Genomic DNA, 18,657 nt, shown 5'->3' on the forward strand with positions numbered 1-18,657 from the left:
TGAATATTTACGAATATATTATGGCTAAAGAATTATAGTTTTTTTTAATGAAAACTGGGATATCATTGGTATGAGGTGCCCTTCGCATTTTTTGTGTCATGTCAATTGTATTACCTTAAATATATGCTATCAGTGATCGACCTAAACGCACATGTAAACATGCTGATCTTCCTATGTCATTGCTAAAATATCCCATAAGTTGGCTGCTGTTTTATGCAAATCAAGAATAGGAATTATGCGCGTGTAACAACAGTATTAATACAATGTCGTTTACTTTTAGTAAAACTATTGTTTATTGTCAACTAATGTGTACTATATTGTATATATAAGATGTTTCAAAATCACTTCCAACACATCCATTCGGCTTAATTCTATCAGATGAACCTATTCAGATTTATTTCAATCGCAGCATTACATAGAGATTGGTAACCCCCCCCCCCCACACACACACACACAATAGTCACACAAGCACGCACGCACACGAACACAGGTGCATGCTTAGCTGAGGAGCCGTGGAAAGACTTAGATACTTGTGATTGAAGCTGAAAATGTGAAAAGTGTGTAATGATCCACAATTCCCCCACACCTGCTGGAATGTATTACTCCTTTGTAGTTCTGGAGAAGCATGCGTTTTTTCTTCGTTGAGCCACACTTTTGTTTGTTGTCATGTGCCAACACCACACTCATTCAGAGTAGCCATGGTTGAAACTTGATGACATCGACGTATGGGTAAACAAACGAATGCACGGCAAACTTAATTTGTGGTCACTCTGGTTCATACTCTTAATACTCGTGATAATAATAATAGTAATAATCTTATTACTCAGCGATATGAATAACAATTCGTAGAATAAAATATCAAAACATCACACGTGACAGTTAACAGTCACAAAGACTGACTTTTATTAGCATTCAGTAAAGTATTGAGATGGAACAAAATTGACATACATGACAATACAACATCCTGCCACCTGCCAACTGTCCAACTGTAAATAGCCCAAGGCTAAAAAAAATGAGCGCGACACAGTGCAAATTAAACTCGAATCCCTTACAGTACAATTCATTAGTAATTTGCACATGTAAGCAAATTTAGTCCACAGCTCACTTGCTGCCATCAAATAGTGTATCGCCCTACAACTAGACGTAATAAAATATAAGCCAGCCGTGTTGTGCCCTTCCACTAGCTGTTGAACTGGAAACTAACTACTGTTATTACTACTTCATCTTCAACATCATTTCCATGTCGTGACAGAACGTTTCTATCTGTCTTCTTCCTCACAGTGACGAAAATTGGACTGCTGTATATACCGCGATAGTGCAACATCCTACTCTCATGGAATGATTGATGCGTGCCACGTCTAGCAGCCATCATTTAATACACGGTAAAGCCTTACAATAAGCATTCAACATGAACAGTACGACTAATACAAAATAGATAACTGAACGCGACAACTTTATTGAGTACATGGTTTTTTTTATTTTGTATCCACAATGGGCAACCCGCCAAAAAAGATGGGTTAGTAAAGGTAGGAGTCAACGGTGAAAGGTTGACTCGCCCGCGTGAAAGAGCCGGCGTTCCCGATGCCGTGATGCCAGCTTTACGCTAGTACATGTAAGCATTGGGTGCATCGCCTAGCAAACCCAAGCCACCCTGCTGTAACTCATCGTTGTGCTGCTGCTGCTGCTGCATCTGTTGCTGCTGCATCTGCTGCTGTTGTATCTGCTGCTGCTGCTGGTGGTGGCGCTGCTGCTGATGCTGCTGCTGCTGATGCTGCTGCTGCTGGTGGTGCTGCTGCTGCTGCTGCTGCAGTACGTGCGGGGGTCGGCTGGCCACCTGCGCCTGCTGTTTCGGCCACTGCACCAAGGGGCGCCACTGCTGCTGCTGCTGCGGAGCCACCGCGGAGTGGATAGAGGGCGCCGGGTTCGGCACAGCCGGCTGCTGCGTCGAAGTCGGCGCGTCTTGCTCGGACAGCGTGCTTGCTGACTGTGACGACACCGACGTCAGGTTCTGCAGCAGCCTCGGCCCGCTGTTGATCAGATTGTCGATCGCCTTCTGTATGTTCGGGTTGTCCAGATTGATCCCGGCCACCGACGTCGGCGTCTGCGGCTGTGCTCCTCCGTAGTTCCCATAAGATGGCGCCGGCGGCTGCGCAGCCTTGTTGCCCCCCGACATCGGCGGATTCGCTGCGGGCTTGTTCAACACGGATAGTATTTTCGCCTGCAGTTCCTGCTGTTGTTTCAACAGATCGTTTGGGTTCTCGACTACTGCCGCTGGAGCTGCTGCTGCTGATGCTGCTCCTGGTAAACTCCTTGCTGAGCCTGAAACATAGAGATCGTTGAAGCGTCACTGCTTCCGTGACCAGACACCGATGCTGAATATATAAAAGCTCGCATAACTCATACATATAACACAAAAAATACATAAATCTGTGCAACTAATTTAAGAAAGGTCGACGGGGAAACACATAAATACGGTGCCCCGTATCGGCACATCTGAAATAATGGACGGAACATACGATTTCACCGATAAAAACCAATGAGATCTTAGTAAACACAAATGTAAAACACTAGCGGAAGTGACAGCAAGCGGAAATAACGTGCTGGCTAACCACTCTCGCTCAACGAGAACAACCGTCACAACCGCTCACCTGCGTGGTTGCTGGCAGCGAGAGGGTGACCCTCGATTTCCGCCTGCCGCAGACGACGGTCTTCGAGATACGCAATTACCCGGCCAAGCTGCTCCACCGACAGGTATTTACTGTCGCTGAGCATTCCCAGCAGGTGGTTAATACTATTGTCGACGGGCGGCACGACGGGCGGCACGGCGGGCCGCGCGGCCACCGCCGCCGCCGGCTGCTGCCGCTCCCGCCGCTCTTTCCCGAACTCGGCAAAGTTACGTGCGACGAGGGATAACGCGTCCTCCAGCGGCATGTTGCGGTGCTCTGCGTTAGAAAAACAAGGCAAAAAATAGCTCAGAACGACACAGGGTGCGCGCGAAGCGAAAACCCGCTCGGTCGGAACGACGACGATATCTCGACGCAGAGAGAACCGTTAAAAGCAACCAACGTAACTAGCTTGAATGTTTTTTTTTGCATAAAAATCTAATTATTTAGTTTTGTTTGAATTTACCTGCCCTTGGTCACTCTGTGGGAAGGGGGTATTCGCTGTGTAAGCGTACGTGTGAGAGCTGGAAGGGTTCTCAACAAATAAAGCCACCCCTAGTTAGGTGACACTTGACAAAATTGCCAACAAATGGTCAATGTCAACAACAACAACCAGTCATTACGAGACCCCACAACCTTCACGTATGGTTTGCATTGTGTGACTACTAGAACGTCACAAGTAGCCTTTACAAAGAGATTATGTTGATCGTGTGTGGGTTAACGCGTCGACAAAACTGCCATTTCATATTTGCATACTGATTAATCGGTATCAACTCAGTACCGCAGCCTGTTGCCATATGCATCTTGACAAATGCAACCAGCAAGTGAAAAGTATTCTTATTCCAGCCGGTACAATGGGTTGTACAAACATTCGCGCTTCAGCCTTTGTTTAGCGACCAGGCCTACGTCACAAATGCCATCATTTCATCGAATCAGGGTTAACATATTTGCAAAAGCCATCTGTCGAAGTCGCAATAAAATAGTCGGGAAAAAAGCCTGAAAATTGTAGTTGTGGTGCGCTGAGCACACATTTCTTGCAGCGCGCGCACGCGAGACTGTAGCGATCGCTGGGTGTTTTTAGAGTGACAAGCGCGCACATTGCCACTGAATTTGGTGTGTACCGTGTCATGTTTAGTGGTTGTATACCACATTTGCATTAAAGCCGCACAATGCGCATCCAAACTATGCCGCAAAATTTTTCCAGTACTAGACTAGCAAATACTTCGTGGCATGCATAATCACACTACCTTATGACAAAATACTCTCTAGTTGCTCCCATTTCACTGCACGTTTGCTTAAAACCCACAAGAAAGAGGTGAGAAAACTGGCATTCTGGCGCAAACGCCGACTTGTTTGCCAAACAATTTATCCTCGAAGTGGTTAGGTGACGTCACATGTTTTTATCTTTGCTATGCTTTGCTACACCTGTACCGCTGTACCGCAGCACCACTGCACGGTTGCTTGGGGAAATTGTCAACAACATCGGAGAATTTGAACAATATTGGAGGTATTTTCAAATACCTTTTATAATACAACGCGCAGTGAAATGGGAGGAACTAGTTTATTTTGGCATAAGGTAGTGTGATTATGCATGACACGAAGTATTTGCTAGGTTAGTACTGGAGAAATTAGCGTTTGGATGCACATTGTGCAGCTTTAAAGTAGTTCAGTTAATTTTAGCATGATTTTTTAAGTGATTTTCTCATTTTCTGTTCATTTTTTAAAGGATGTCACTAACATTTGTTATTAATCGATTAGTGACTACATGAGCCGCCACACTCCATATTTCCCGTCGGTTCATATGGGATATTTTTGCCCGATATGCCGTGTTCTAATGCTACGTGCATGTTTACCAGTAATAAAGTTTACTCGATTTCAAGACTTTTACCCAATGATTCTGCTCACACATATGGCCTGTTGTGAAGGCTAAAATACAACAGCATGTATAGAAGCAACACACAAAAACATGCTTTTTGTAGAGATTTGTGTAGAGAATCAAACTTGTCACTACTAGTCATACTCCAGACAGTCTATCCGCAACTGCATACCTTCAGAAAAGTGTGCTTACAGAAAAAATACGACAAAATCATGTGATTGAGTTTCGCGATTTTTGCAAGACTGTAGTCAATGCATTTCTGAAGATGTTCACTCAGTTTTCAAGCATCCACAGTAATCAGTTCAAAAAGAACATGTGCGTCAACAAATTAAAAAATCTTAGACGATGGTCTGCTAGACAATTTTTTCGAACTGATGTACAAACTTGATTTGCAACAGACTGCGAGTGTGTGGGAAGGTGCCACTTCATTCTGTACTTCACCCTCATTTATCTTCATTCCCACATTATATTTCATTTTTATTGAGTGTGCAGTATGGTGACCCAAATGGCCATTATATTCTTCACTAAAGGCTGCATGGGGCAATGGTTATCACAAACTCTGCGTTTTTCTTCGATGGCTCGGGATATGCTAGCTGAGCTAGCTGGGCATATGATAGCCATCTGAGCAACCATAGTGCAGAACAGACCAATTACTTGTCAGTAAAGGTGTCAAGTTACTTGTCAACAAATTTACTTTGGAGTAGCAGCTTTTGGAGAGCACGTCGCATAACGTTCACACTATTGTAGCTGGGCATGCCACATTTTACTTGTAAATCCTATTCAGAGCAAATTAGAGGATAATGGTGGTGTGAGAGTTTGTTTGCAAAATTTCCAAGCATTGGGTAATGCACAATTCCCTGATCGACCTTTGCATCTCAGATGACAAAGTCAATACACGTACATAAACTATCATTTTTTTCTAGATACAAGACTGTAACGACTCACCTCTCACCAGTATGCAATAAGAATCCTTGTTCTAATAAAAAAAGACATTTTGCTCACGAAAATTATCGGTTACGTACTTGCAAAGTTGGGAGCATACACAGTCCTTGTTATAGCAAACATATTACAACGCATGAGAGACACGACCGTTTCCTGATAAGTTAAGAGCACTGCAGGGACACTTACCTTGTGGCGTTCCATGCAGTATGTTTAGCGTCATGGAACGATGCGCCTCATTCTGAACATTCGTGACGACGGCATACAGGCAGTGTCTCCTAGTGATATCGTCCAAAGCCTAGACACAAGGAAACACAGAGAGCGGGTCCAGCACTGAACATAACTTTTGCATTTGTGACTAACAACAAGACACTGAAGCCTTGCCAACTCACACAAAGCCACCCCTTGCATGGTTCATACAGGAGAACTGTAATTTTTTTCAAGGACTTTTCAAGGACATTTTATCGAAAATTCAAGGACATTTTATTAGACATTTTATCGGAATTCATACACAGAACAAAACATACCTGGATTAATTTAATAACCCCATTCTTAATCACTGCATGTCACCTCTAAAACTTACCTGTATCACATTAATAAACCCTTCTAAACACTGTCACTTCTACAACATACCTTGATTTACTGACTGATGACTGACTGACCTACTGTAATTTGTGATCATCATTTAACTGTCTATCGTGTCTATAGCTTTTTAAGCTCATTTAACGCAATTTTTATTACATGCAATGATTCTTTCTAAAAATTCAAAGACATTTTTATGAAATTAAAGGACATTTTCACGAAATTCAAGGACTTTTCAAGCACAAAATCAACATTTACTAAATTCAAGTACTTTTCAAGGACTCCCCTCAAATTCAAGGACTTTTCAAGGACTCCCCTCAAATTCAAGGACTTTTCAAGGACTGTGCGAACCATGCCTTGTGAAGTGAGCATACCACACTACTCGTGACTATTTCTCGTGACATAAAACTGTACAAAATAAACTCACTCAAAATACCTCTAAAGGGGTCATTGTTTTCAATAAAAAAGTGCAATACTGTGACAGCACCAATTCCCCTCGGGCATGAACATAGTAAAACCTAGCTTTGAGAAACAGGCCTCCTCCATATATGTAACATAGCTTGACACTAAATACCTGCAGACGACAATCGCATGAGATTGGTAAACTAGTAACCAATTTAGCTTGAACAATTCTTCTTACCTGTTGGAGAGATGCCTCCTCGGCAAGAAAGAGAATGCCCGTCGAGAGTCCAAGTTCCCTCAGTCTCTTGTCGATATACTCTCCATACTCTCTGCACACAAAAATCGGTACAATACTAGGAATTGGAGAATGTTTCACAAAAATAATAAATGAACATACATACACTATTAAGTTATTTGTGTTAAGAAATCAAATTAAATACTACCAAAAATACAAAAATGCAAGTGTAGCAGTAAACACTGATGAATTTCAATTCAAGAATGTTTCTACTCATTGTCACATCAACCATGCAATTGTACATCCACGAAAAATCATAATCGCACAGTAACCTACTACGCACTGTGAAGTTATGCACGTCAGTATGCATTTCACGAATCTCACCGCACAAAACATAGATGTGACTCGTTGCTAGTACAGTAGTAGTTGCTACCTACCTGATAGTTCTAGACACTACAACGATTTCGCACTCAATGGGACATTTTGTTCGTGTGGCGAATCATGCGTTGAGGGAGTTCATGCAGCTCTAGATGTTTTGGATACCCTAGCTGTCTACGTTGAGGAACGGGTCGTAACGCTGCTGGCGGCACGGGAGCGATTTTTTCTCGTAGCTTCCAAAATTTTCGCTCTCGTAATTGTTGTTACCAGAGCGCTTTGAAAGCTGACGGGAGCGAAATCGCTCGCCGCTCCCGTGTATTTTTTTCGCTGGTCACAGGTCATCATCCTAGTATCTAGATTGGATGGATCACACCACGGAGATAATTAGTCATAATTCCCAACACCAGAGACAAGTTTGTTACAAATCTCATTTTATTTGATTGATGTTAATATTGTTATGGTGATATACACTGTCTTTTGTATGAATTCAACAAACAATTGAAGTGAACTAGATGCCAGGAAATAGCATCTAAGCATGTTAAAAAAAAAGAAGCTCGGGGCGAAGCTTCGCATCGCCATTTTGTAACCCCCCTCTGCCCAACCTCTGGATACGGTCCTGATGTGCCATGAATAAATTATATGAGAACACTGTGACATCATTGAAGCAGTTCAGGAATCCATGTTTAACCCTCCTCTTGAAGGTCAAAAGATTATCAGACACTTACTCTTTGCACGTCAGTGGAAAGCACATTTCATGGTCCTTTCAATAAAGTGATAAAAATGGTAGGTCAGCGCAAAAAAGTTTTCCACTCTGTCCGTTAGCCCATGTCCTCAGAAAATGTCTGATATCTGACCTTTCCCCCCACTGCCCTTTGACCTGTGACCTCCAATTTCGCACTGGTGATTGATTTTCTGCCCATCACACTATACACCGAATATTAAGAGTATCTAGGTTGAGCCGTTAAGATTTCTGCCGCAATTCCGTATTTCCTTCTATACCTTAAGTTAAGGGGGAAATATTCCCCCTCCGTTTACACATCTTGACCTTTGACCCTTGACCCCAAATTTGTTATCCTGAATCCTTTGCACGATCCCCCCCCCCGACGTCCCTAGTATCGTGACCGTACGCCGAGCGGTTAAGATTTGTGGCCAACTGTTGACGCACGGACGGACGAACGAACAATCATGCGATTCTACAAGCTGCATCTGACTACGTCAGATGAGCTAAAAACGCACAAAAATAAAAAATGAGTCATTTCATCAATGTTTGCAAATTTAATTTAAAAAACTTTTTTTGGATAATCAAACGCTAAAGCCCGGCGCACCTTGCCGAACATTTTGCTCAAAAACATTATCGTAGCAATGTTCCATGAAATGTTCGGCAATGTGCGGTGAAGAAAGTCGCCGAACATTTGTTCCGAACAATGTTTCTGAAGATCGGAAATGTTTGATATCTCGAACATTGTTCTTCGAATGTTCGTCAATGTGCGCTGAATGTCGAACAATTCTAGGAACATTTGTAAAGTAGTAACCAATAGCAGCAATTAGATTTGTGGCGCAATTCTGCATTTCCTCCCTATACCTTAAGTTAAGGAGGGAATGTTCCCCCTTCTTTTACACCTCTTGACCTTTGACCTTTGACACCCAGCTTCGACATCCCAACTCGTTTTCGGATTACCCCCCTACGTCCCAACTTTCGAATCCGTACGTCGAGCCGTTTAGATTTGTGCCCAACTTTGACGGTCGCACAGACGGACGGACACACGCTCATGCGATTCTACAAGCTGCATCTGACTATGTCAGATGAGCTAATAAACTATCAATAGTAATACAACCAAACAGCTATACATACATACATATAAGAAATAATATCAGTCAAAAATCATGCGAACTAATATTTTTTTAACTTTCGACCTTTCTTTCTATAATTAGTGACATATATATACGAATAAGAGTAACAAGTGCAGATAACGACAAACTGAATTCCCTTATCTACCGACCCCCACCCCAACCTTGGACTGGATTACTACAAGCAAGCGATCATTCAATGCTTCCGGACGTGCTCTGTAAGATACGCCCAGCCCACGGCAGGAGTAGAAAACGGCCGAACGCGGTAAGAAATTCGCGTGGAAGGTTTTGTCGACTCACCGTGGCTCGTCTCTTCTGAAGTTGTCCTCGCGCTCCCACCTCGGTGGCTCTCTGTCAAACTGCTCCGGCGGTCCTGGGCGGCGGAAAGGAGGCGACCTGTCCCTGCTCATGCGCGGAGGCGGCGGACCACCTCTCATGTCCCTGTCCAACGCGAGACAACAACAGCACCGAGTGACAAGTCCGGCGGAAACATGGTGTGCACTACTCGTGCGTATTGTTCGGAATTGTTATGGAAACCACTGTTTGTATCAGTAGCACGCGAATTTCACTCTCGTTAAAATGATTAAACTAATATAAACACAGAGCAACGATGGAGATTAGGGAGATCAATATCCCTCTATTGCAATCCTTGACCATTGCCTTATTGTAATCCAGACCTTGTCATCATAACTCGTGCCTTTTCTTTAGACATTACGAATCTGGGGGCCGTTGTCAGAAACATCGTAAAGTTAATGCTAATGTTAATGCTAAGATAACACTTACGACTAATGTTAATGTAACGAGAGGAGCGTTGACAGAAACACATCGCAGCTATTAGAAAACTTACGATAACAGGAACTTCATTACAAGGCTGCTGATTGGATGAGAATCGATCACAAAATTCAAATTCATACACATTTATTGTTCATCACAGCAATTTATGCATATCATGATGGCTAAACACATATAAATAATAGTTGATGAAAAACGACACGGTCATGAATTTATTCTGCACAAGACAAATTCTTACACTGTAACACGAGACGCGAGAGCCGTGGCAAGCGTGGCAAACATTTAAAACAAGAGAACAAATGCCATACGCCATTTGTAAATGTTTTGTTTTGTTTTATGATCGGTAGATAATTAATGATTTTGATGTTTTTCAAGAAAAACACATTTTAATCATTATTATAAAATATTATATCACTATAATTGTAATTCGTAGTGTAAATGTGTTAGTTTTAACTTCATATTAAAGTTACGAGAAGGTCCGGGCTCTCGTAATGTTAAGAGGATATTTTCGAGGATTTTTCATTCTCGTAACTTTGTGATGTTTCTGTCAAAGGTTTACGAGTGGAAGTTAATGTTAAGACTAATGTTAACTCATTTTGTTTCTGACAACGAGCCCCTAGCTGCTTTCCATCTTGAAGAGTTCCATCTATAAGCTATTATTAGGGAGATGCCCAAACTCTCATCAACAATATTCTAGATCTATAGTTCGTAAAAAGTGAAAACACTTTCTACTGAAACCACATCAAGATTGGCTTCTCTTTACTTACAAATCACAACATGGGAGTGTGCCGAACAGGAGAAATGCCACTGGAGCGGTCTGTCCAATCAGGATTTTCCGATAACAGCCAGCAGAACTCCTGATTGGACGACCCCCAATGATGCACCGATGATGCAAGCGACCTTGATGACCTCTACAGCCTACAGGGCTCCCTCTGGATGTTTTAAAGTTGCGCCAAGACTTCAGCCGCCAAAGTTATTTTTAGGCCCCAATGAAACTTTAATGAATGTTCACTTAATTGTATGTGCTAAGCAAGGCATAAACAGGTGATGGGTATGGGAAAAGGTGTACATAAACATTTTACGACACGACACTGCAATTCGACGATTTCATTATTTAATCGTAATTTTATGAGGAGTTAAATCATTCGCCAATTTTATTCGCCACATAGTATAGTCAAATCGCCACTGTTATTTATTCATCGCATATAGCAAAGGTGGTGAACGCCAGCGGTAGCACTGCCTCTCTTCCGCCTAGCACACTCCCGAGTTTGTAAATCAAATACGACCATTGTTTCTGCTCTCCGCTTTTACCTCGCCAGCCCGGGACTTCGTCGATCCATTCCACCGCCTCTTCTCATTCCGTCAGCCGCCATATGAACGTCTGCGGAGTAAGACATTTACAATTCAAATGCAACACGACGAACCGCGTGCAATGAAAACTAAATAGTTAACTCCATCTTCGCATTCACCTCTGTAAAGCGGCCACCTGTCTATAAAAAACACAACACACTGAACCACATACGATGAAAACTAAATAGTTAACCCCATCTTCGCATACACCTCTGTAGAGCGGACACCTGTCTATAAAGGACACCTCTGTAGAGCGGACACCTGTCTATAAAGGATACAATTTGCATTTCCCTTGAGTGGCAGTTATGCAGTGAAACCACCTTTATAGAATGGGCACCTAGTATAAATAACACCTTCGGCATATTTTTTTCGAATGGCAGTTATGCAATGAAATTACCTCTATACTATATAGAATGGACGCCATCTACAAAAGACACTTTTGGAATTTTCTTCAAGTGACTGATATATACAGTTTTCACTGTATACCGACTTCGCTTACGTCCGCGACATTGAGACTGTGCCACGTCCACGGACGCAGACCTATGCGTATAAAAACACAATTGACAACATGGCCATACGTACCAAGTTTCACCCCGTGCCAGAAGGTTAAATTCTCTCCAGTGCACGCCGCACGTCCGTCTGTCTCGTTCTCAAACTGGACAAAGCCAAACTTCCGATGGATGGATATGCCTGCCAAAGATTCAAAGAGAAATTGCTGTTTTGAGTGTCACACATAATCAGAGTGCCATGGATTTACATTGCTTTTTTTAATGTTAGTAGACCAGTACATTCTACTGAATTTCCCACATACAGAGGCACACAGGCTGATGCCCCGGGACCCACTAAAATATATAAATACCCAATAAAGTATACCCTAATTCAGACTATAGAATAAAACAACAGTTGGGCCAACTGCCATTAACTCTACTGTACTGTTACCACTTCATCCACAAGAAAAAATCGTCTCACATTACTTATTTTACCATACACAGAAGAAGGTTGATTTCAGAAGTATGAATGAATTATGATTAAAACTGCAATGGTTTTTACAGGATAATACTACCTCAGCTATCAGTATTATTTTTTATAAAATCATGCTTCTATTATTTTTAATTTGATTTTCACTGTTCAATACCGATAACGAATACGTAAAACACCTCATGTTCAAAATGGCCCGGTTATTCTTGGTAACACAATGTGTTTCCACATGCGGTGATGGCTCATGTTGCATAATCTACCTCTATATTCACATTCTTTCTACCAGACACTATTGTTACACAGGATCACAGTACTTCAGGTTTTACTATTAGTTTATGCATTACACTAAATATGAGTTGTATGTAACAGTTATATAGTACACCCTACAAATCTTAACTGGTTACATCTGTTTTTACATATATGGTATATATATCTGAAACAATGTTTGTCTGTCTCTTTAAGATAATCTCCTATAAACTAATACGATATTTCACTGTGATAACCCTTCAACGAAATGGTATGCGTTACTAGTTCGGCTGAACTCGACACGTTACTCACCTGTATAAATTTATCCTTCCCTCGGCTCAAATTCAAAGGTAAACCATCAATGCGTCGAGAGCAAAATTAACACAAATAACCTGGCAAATTCTACGACCTTCCTGATTGTATTTCCTGTGATTACTAGTGATGGGATTTGGAATCGGTTGGAATTTCATCATCGATCATCGGTTGCACCCAACCGATCGATGATCGAAGATAATCGGTTGAATGTTATTGATCGCGGCTACCAGATATTGAAATATATCATATCAGGGTGCGAAATTAATGCGAGTCCGGAGTCAAATACTCCCCGATTTACTGTCGGACTCCCTGATTTGACATATGCAGGAGCCCGTGTGACTCCCTGAAAATTCTGCTATACTACCTAGTGCATTCCAGAGAACGGCCTCCTTATTATTCCCAGGCAAAATTACCGTATTTTTTCAGCAAATGTCCAAAGAAAATTTGGCAGACGTCCAACCGCATGAATCTTCAAAATAAGCACATGCGTTATGACCTCCGCCCAACGGAGTTGGAGGAGGTTATGTTTTCACTCTCGTGTGTTCGCGTTAGACTGGTACTCGCTCCCATCTCGATTCCCTCATCGAGTAACTAAGCCGAGAGGTGGGACCGGATACCAGTCTAGTGTTCGTGTGTTCGCGCGATCGATATTAGCCAGCCAGCCAGCCAGCGCAGCGAGACAGCTCCTAACACATATGCACTCAGTCAGTGCACTCTGCCTAGCTAAGTCACTCATAGATAAGTGTAAGGCTGGATTGGTAGGTCCATTAATATTATCAGTAGTGTCATAATATAGATAATGTTCTACTATAGTGTTACTTTAGTTGGCGGAGGTATGCACTCCGTAGTGCCTCTAGTTGTTAATATCTTTAGTTTTGAACTTCAGACTGCGGACTCCCTCATTTTGCCGCAGACTCCCTCTTTTTGAGGGCAGGGAGTCCGTTGGACTCCCGTGTTCAAAAGTACAATTCTACCCCTGCATATAATACAATATTCTAAAAGCTATATAACAGTATTATGCTTGCTTATGTTTGATGTAGATTAGATTTAATGTCTCCAAGCTGTGAAGTAACAAAACAAGAGCCGCAGAGCGCCTGGGCTCACCTGAGGTCTGTTGCTACGGTTATAAACGTAACATTTAAGTCGTGCGTAGTGACACCTTTGTTAGGCGCAGATATGCAGATATGCAGTTGCGTACACATCATTTAAGCAACCTTCTGCATTCTGCATACCTCCCAAATCCCATTGGTTGATCAATACAAATCGCGTGCCTGAAACTCCTGTTTTATGGTGCATAGGATATGTGACCCTAAACCTAACCCTATTAAAAAAAAAAAATTTATTGTTGTAAAAATTATTTGTTGTTATGAAATTGTTGTAAATAAATTATGTAAATATTTGCCTTAATTAGAAAGAAATAGTTAAATGGATAAAGATAGAAAATACAGAAAACAGGTAAATAATAAAAAATCTGATGGGATTCGATCCAATGACTTTTGAGCCGTAATCCTGTGCTGTAGCCATTGGGATATCCAGAGACATGATACAAGATTGCGTGGCACAGCTTTGCTGTTGATCCTAAGCGCTGCGCGCGGATGAGACGCGCAGTTCCGCGAGATATGCGCACGCGACAGCGAGGATGTTCAAGTATAAAGTGCTGTCCGCAGTGGAGACGTGCGCCAAATTCAAGGCCCGGCGCACATCACCACAGCGGTCAGCGAATGGTCTGTAGTTTTAGAAGATGACAATTAATGATTATATATTGACGATATTCTAGGAATTGGAGATTATAAAACAGTAACAAAAATCGCTCAGTCAATCTCCAGATTAGCTGAATCAAAAAGATTAGAATTTAATATAAACAAAACAAATACAATGGTTATAAAATTCCCAAACAAAGAAAGGATAGAGAAGGATATATTTATAGGCAACCAAGTAATCAAAAAATGCACCAAATATTCATACCTAGGGGATTTAATTAATGACATAGGAGGTTATAACGATATGATAAGAGTCCGAACTGAAAAATGTAGGTTCATGATGAGGGAAATATTATCATGGGCAGAAGAGCAAAATTATGGAAATCATACTATAGAAGCAAGAGTGAAATTATACGAATTCACAGTTTTCCCTTCCTTCCTAAATAACAGTGAAACATGGACTATCTTAACTAAGGAAGAAGTAAAAATGTTGGAGGATTTCCAAAATAAGTGCCTGCGCAAAATAATAATCACGCAGAAAACCTACCGAAAGGCATTGAAAGGCGATGAAAACTTCAAGGAAAGATACGGAGAAATCAGTAAAAATAACATATAGTTTCTATACGTAAATCGTCGTAAATACATATAAAAACGCATTATTTTATTAAAAATCCCCATAAATTTCGCACTCAATGGGACTGGAATCCCACTGCACAAAACATAGATGTGACTCGTTGCTAGTACAGTAGTAGTTGCTACCTACCTGATAGTTCTAAACATCTAGATGTGACTCGTTGCTAGTACAGCTACTCACTCACCTGATAGTTCTAGACATGACAACGATTTCACACTCGATGGGATTCGACGGTGGCGGCGGCGGCGGCGGCGGCGGAGGAGTAGGTCGCTCCCTCGGGTATGGCTCATGGTAGGGTTCCCGCTCCCGCTCCCTCTCTCGCTCCCTCTCCGGGTACGGCTCTCGCCTGCTATCCCAAAATCAATAGCCTCAGTCTCTTTAAACATCGCAAATAAAACGAGGGGGGTATCAACGGGTGCCGAAAACCCGCAATTGTCAGGTCGAGTGCAGCAAATGCACTGCAGGCGCGAAATGGCATGGCACAGTTGTAAAAAAATGAAAACTCGTAACAACAGAAGTGAAAATAAGCGAAAAAATGACATATCTAACTAGCCATCACATGCATTCAAAGAAATCAAGCCTTAGATTTAATACAATGTTTGGTGGTACACTACACAACAAATAGTATGTACCCTTGGACTTTACATAACTCATAACTTGATTTTACAGAGTACCGAGCCTAGTATCTAGTAGCCTAGTATCATATCGGCTGCTGCTGCCCCACCTGTATGGTTCCTCTCTGCCGTTTCCTCTCCGATCGTGGTAAGGTTCGGCGGGGGGAGGTCTGCGATTGCGCCCGTATGGCTCCTCCCTCTCTCGATCTCGCTCGCGGAACATTTCTCGGTCACGGAACGAGTCGTCTCTATAATAGGCACTGATGTACGGAACACAAAAACAAAAAGCACGTCATTTGCAACGGCCCATGCAGAGATGTTTATAGCCGTGAGACCAGAGTAAGCAACACAGACATCGATGCAGGCTGGACAATGATAACAAACAAACATCGATGCAGGCTGGACAATGATAACAAACAAACACCGTGCAATACATGCAAAAATAATGTACATATATATATGTATGTAACGACACATATAAACAATGTGTCTTGCAAAAAAAACAAGGTTTTCTATACTGAAATAAATGTGTAAAAAACTGATAACACACTGCTTCTCTGGATTGCAAATGTAAACATAATGTTACATATAAAAGGAACAAGTGCCGCAGTGCGACAGGGCTCATCTGGTGTCTGGTGTTCTGCTGATAAATTCATTTGTGCATAGCAAGACGTCTTATACATAAGTCTTCTTGTTTGACTTTCGTAGCCAATTCGAACAAATATATCAGCTACACTTTCGCACTCACCTAATCTCTATGGGCTAATTACAAGAACAAGAACAACAATTCAAATACAAGTTAATGAATGACATTGACATTGACATTCATATTTCAACATATGAGCATGGATCTCCAAGTTTAATTAGAGGGGGCGGGGAGTCCTTTTATCCCACCTCCCTCCCCACTGTGTCCCACCTACCTACCTCCTGCCTCTCACCTCCCTCCCCCTGCCTCCCACTTTACTCCCCTTGCCTCTCACTTCCACACCCTTACATCCCATATCCCTCCCCCTGCCTTCGACCTCCCTCCCCCTGCCTTCCACCTCCCATCCCCTTGCACACCATCTCGCACGACCTAATTCTACCCCGTTTCCCGCTCGCATACACACCGTATCACCGTTTTCCTGTCCCCGTCTCAATTTACTACTCTCTCTCTCTCTCTCTCTTTATCTTAGACTTTGGGCCAAACTTTGTACGATGTTTCAAAATAATCGTGCACGTTCGCGGCGCCGCGTGGCGGAAACTACAGACGCCAGTGCGGGGCGTATTAGCAGACCGTGGAAGGGCGTTAGTACCCACGTACTCGAAGCATGATAGTATCGAACTGAATGGTGTATCGCAAGCGTTCGAGGTCGGCGTCTGAAAATTGTCGCCTGTTTCTCAGCACAGACTGCAATACGTTTTCATACGTTTTTAATTTTGGGGTGCTACCCTGGCTTTCAGCCCACCGAGTTCAGTGCTCCACTCATGGGATAGGCTAACACTACTCAATGCCATGTTTCTCGTAGGAAGGAACTCGAACGTACTTGATTGCCAACGCCATCATCAGATGAGTGCAGGAGACGAGGAAGAGAAATAGAAGACAACCAAGACTCTTGCTGGGATGCGTCCGTGGCTTTCGGTAGAAGACGACTTCTCTATGGTCACTAGTGATCGCTCACGGCTGAGGCTCCGCATGGAGTGTCAAGCATCCTTCTTCACTTCGTGAGGACATCCTCCGAGAATGATGTTCGACGACACTGCTTGTCAGATTGCCGGCGAGAATCCAGAAGCAGGACAGCCCGATACAGGCAAAAGCACTTGAACAAGGACTGAAACGTGGCAATCACCATTAAAGGCATCTAGCATCGGGTGTAACTCATCCTCACTCCAGTATAACTTCAGAGGAACTTGCGAAATGCGTTGTAGGACCCACTCGTCCCTCTGCTGTCATCTCCACCTCTTCCTTGGCCAGATTCTCTTCTTTCTTCAGCACGTCAAAGCGGTTCGGAGGCTGTGTACCAGAGTCTGAGCTCGGCTACAGTCTTTCCCATCTCGGCTGCCTTCTCTACTCACAGAGAATTCTTCTTCCGTCATTGTCTCTTGTAGGCTTCAGCTTCTGGTTGTAGAAGACAGTGTTTTCTGCCAGCCAATCCACCTGCTCTGCTCCTTCTTCCTCTGATCAGGAACTGGATAACTTATCTTCTTGCGCCTTTCTGGCTGACACTGGTCTTGTGGCCGGTGTACACTCGCCAGCGTTCGGTGTCTTACGTCAACTTCTCATTGGGGCCAGCGTGCATGAGGCAGGGATTCCTTGAGGGCTGCTCAGGCCTCTGATTCCAGGGGCTACACCTTGATGCTGATGGAGATGAACGGACTACTGCCCACCTTTTGGGTCTTTGCTCGTGTGCCTTTTCCCCCCTTCCACGACGGCCTCTCCCCGTTTCTTTTGCGGCATTAGTTGTCGTCCGTAGAAAAATAATCTTGGATGTTAATATCTTGATGTTAAATAACTCTTGATTTAAGTTGTAATGTTATCTTAATAATTATCTTGATGTTATTTGACAGCACGGCAGAATGGTAATGCATGACTGTATCACGAACGCGGCGCGGTAGTTTTTATGATTCGTTTGCAGCGCAGCCTCGGCGCGTTGCGATTGCGCGCCGCAGCTTGAGGCGCGCGTGTAGGCGGTGCTTAAGGCGCACAGTGCAAGCGTCTGTTCGAACGCAACACGATCTGATTGTCGCAAATAATGACGCAGTCGCGACAGTGGCAAGCGTTGATGCCGGGCGTGGTGTTGAGCCGTAGGTGGAAATGCTTGCTTGAGGCGGCAATGAGATCGCGGGTAAAGACGCAATCTAGGTCGGAGTATGAAGCTATGTTAGATCGTAGTATCGGCGCTGGGCCCGGCTGGGCCCAATTGGCCACGCTCTGCAACCACGCGTCACACGCTCGGGGAAATTTTTTTAGGACGGGCGATCTGTGATGAGCGTACGCCTCTGCGTGTCGCACTGGGCCCATTGAGTCAATAGCAGTGTCTAGTTTTCACAGCGCAGTCTATTCACTAAACGTGCTCATAATTTACTCAGCGGGTGCAGCTATATATATCTTCTCGTGTATATATA

At 43.1% G+C, this 18,657-nt stretch overlaps 1 protein-coding gene across 1 annotated transcript in view; it reads right to left on the reverse strand.

Annotated features, from left to right (window-relative positions):
- Positions 1 to 873: 873 nt before the first annotated feature.
- LOC106810872 (nuclear receptor coactivator 5-like) overlaps positions 874 to 18,657 on the reverse strand; it is a 19,810-nt gene continuing 2,026 nt past the window's right edge. The window contains exons 2-7 of the mRNA XM_014814339.1: positions 15,663 to 15,812; positions 15,123 to 15,284; positions 6,701 to 6,791; positions 5,668 to 5,776; positions 2,649 to 2,942; positions 874 to 2,319 (exon numbers count right to left, since the gene is read on the reverse strand). Of these exons, the coding sequence (XP_014669825.1) occupies positions 1,604 to 2,319; positions 2,649 to 2,942; positions 5,668 to 5,776; positions 6,701 to 6,791; positions 15,123 to 15,284; positions 15,663 to 15,775 (1,485 nt within the window). The 5' untranslated portion in view covers positions 15,776 to 15,812 and the 3' untranslated portion in view covers positions 874 to 1,603. The remainder of the gene's footprint in view (positions 2,320 to 2,648; positions 2,943 to 5,667; positions 5,777 to 6,700; positions 6,792 to 15,122; positions 15,285 to 15,662; positions 15,813 to 18,657) is intronic.

The sequence above is a fragment of the Priapulus caudatus genome, unplaced genomic scaffold (assembly GCF_000485595.1).
Source record: "Priapulus caudatus unplaced genomic scaffold, Priapulus_caudatus-5.0.1 Scaffold481, whole genome shotgun sequence".
Lineage (NCBI taxonomy): Eukaryota > Metazoa > Priapulida > Priapulimorpha > Priapulimorphida > Priapulidae > Priapulus > Priapulus caudatus.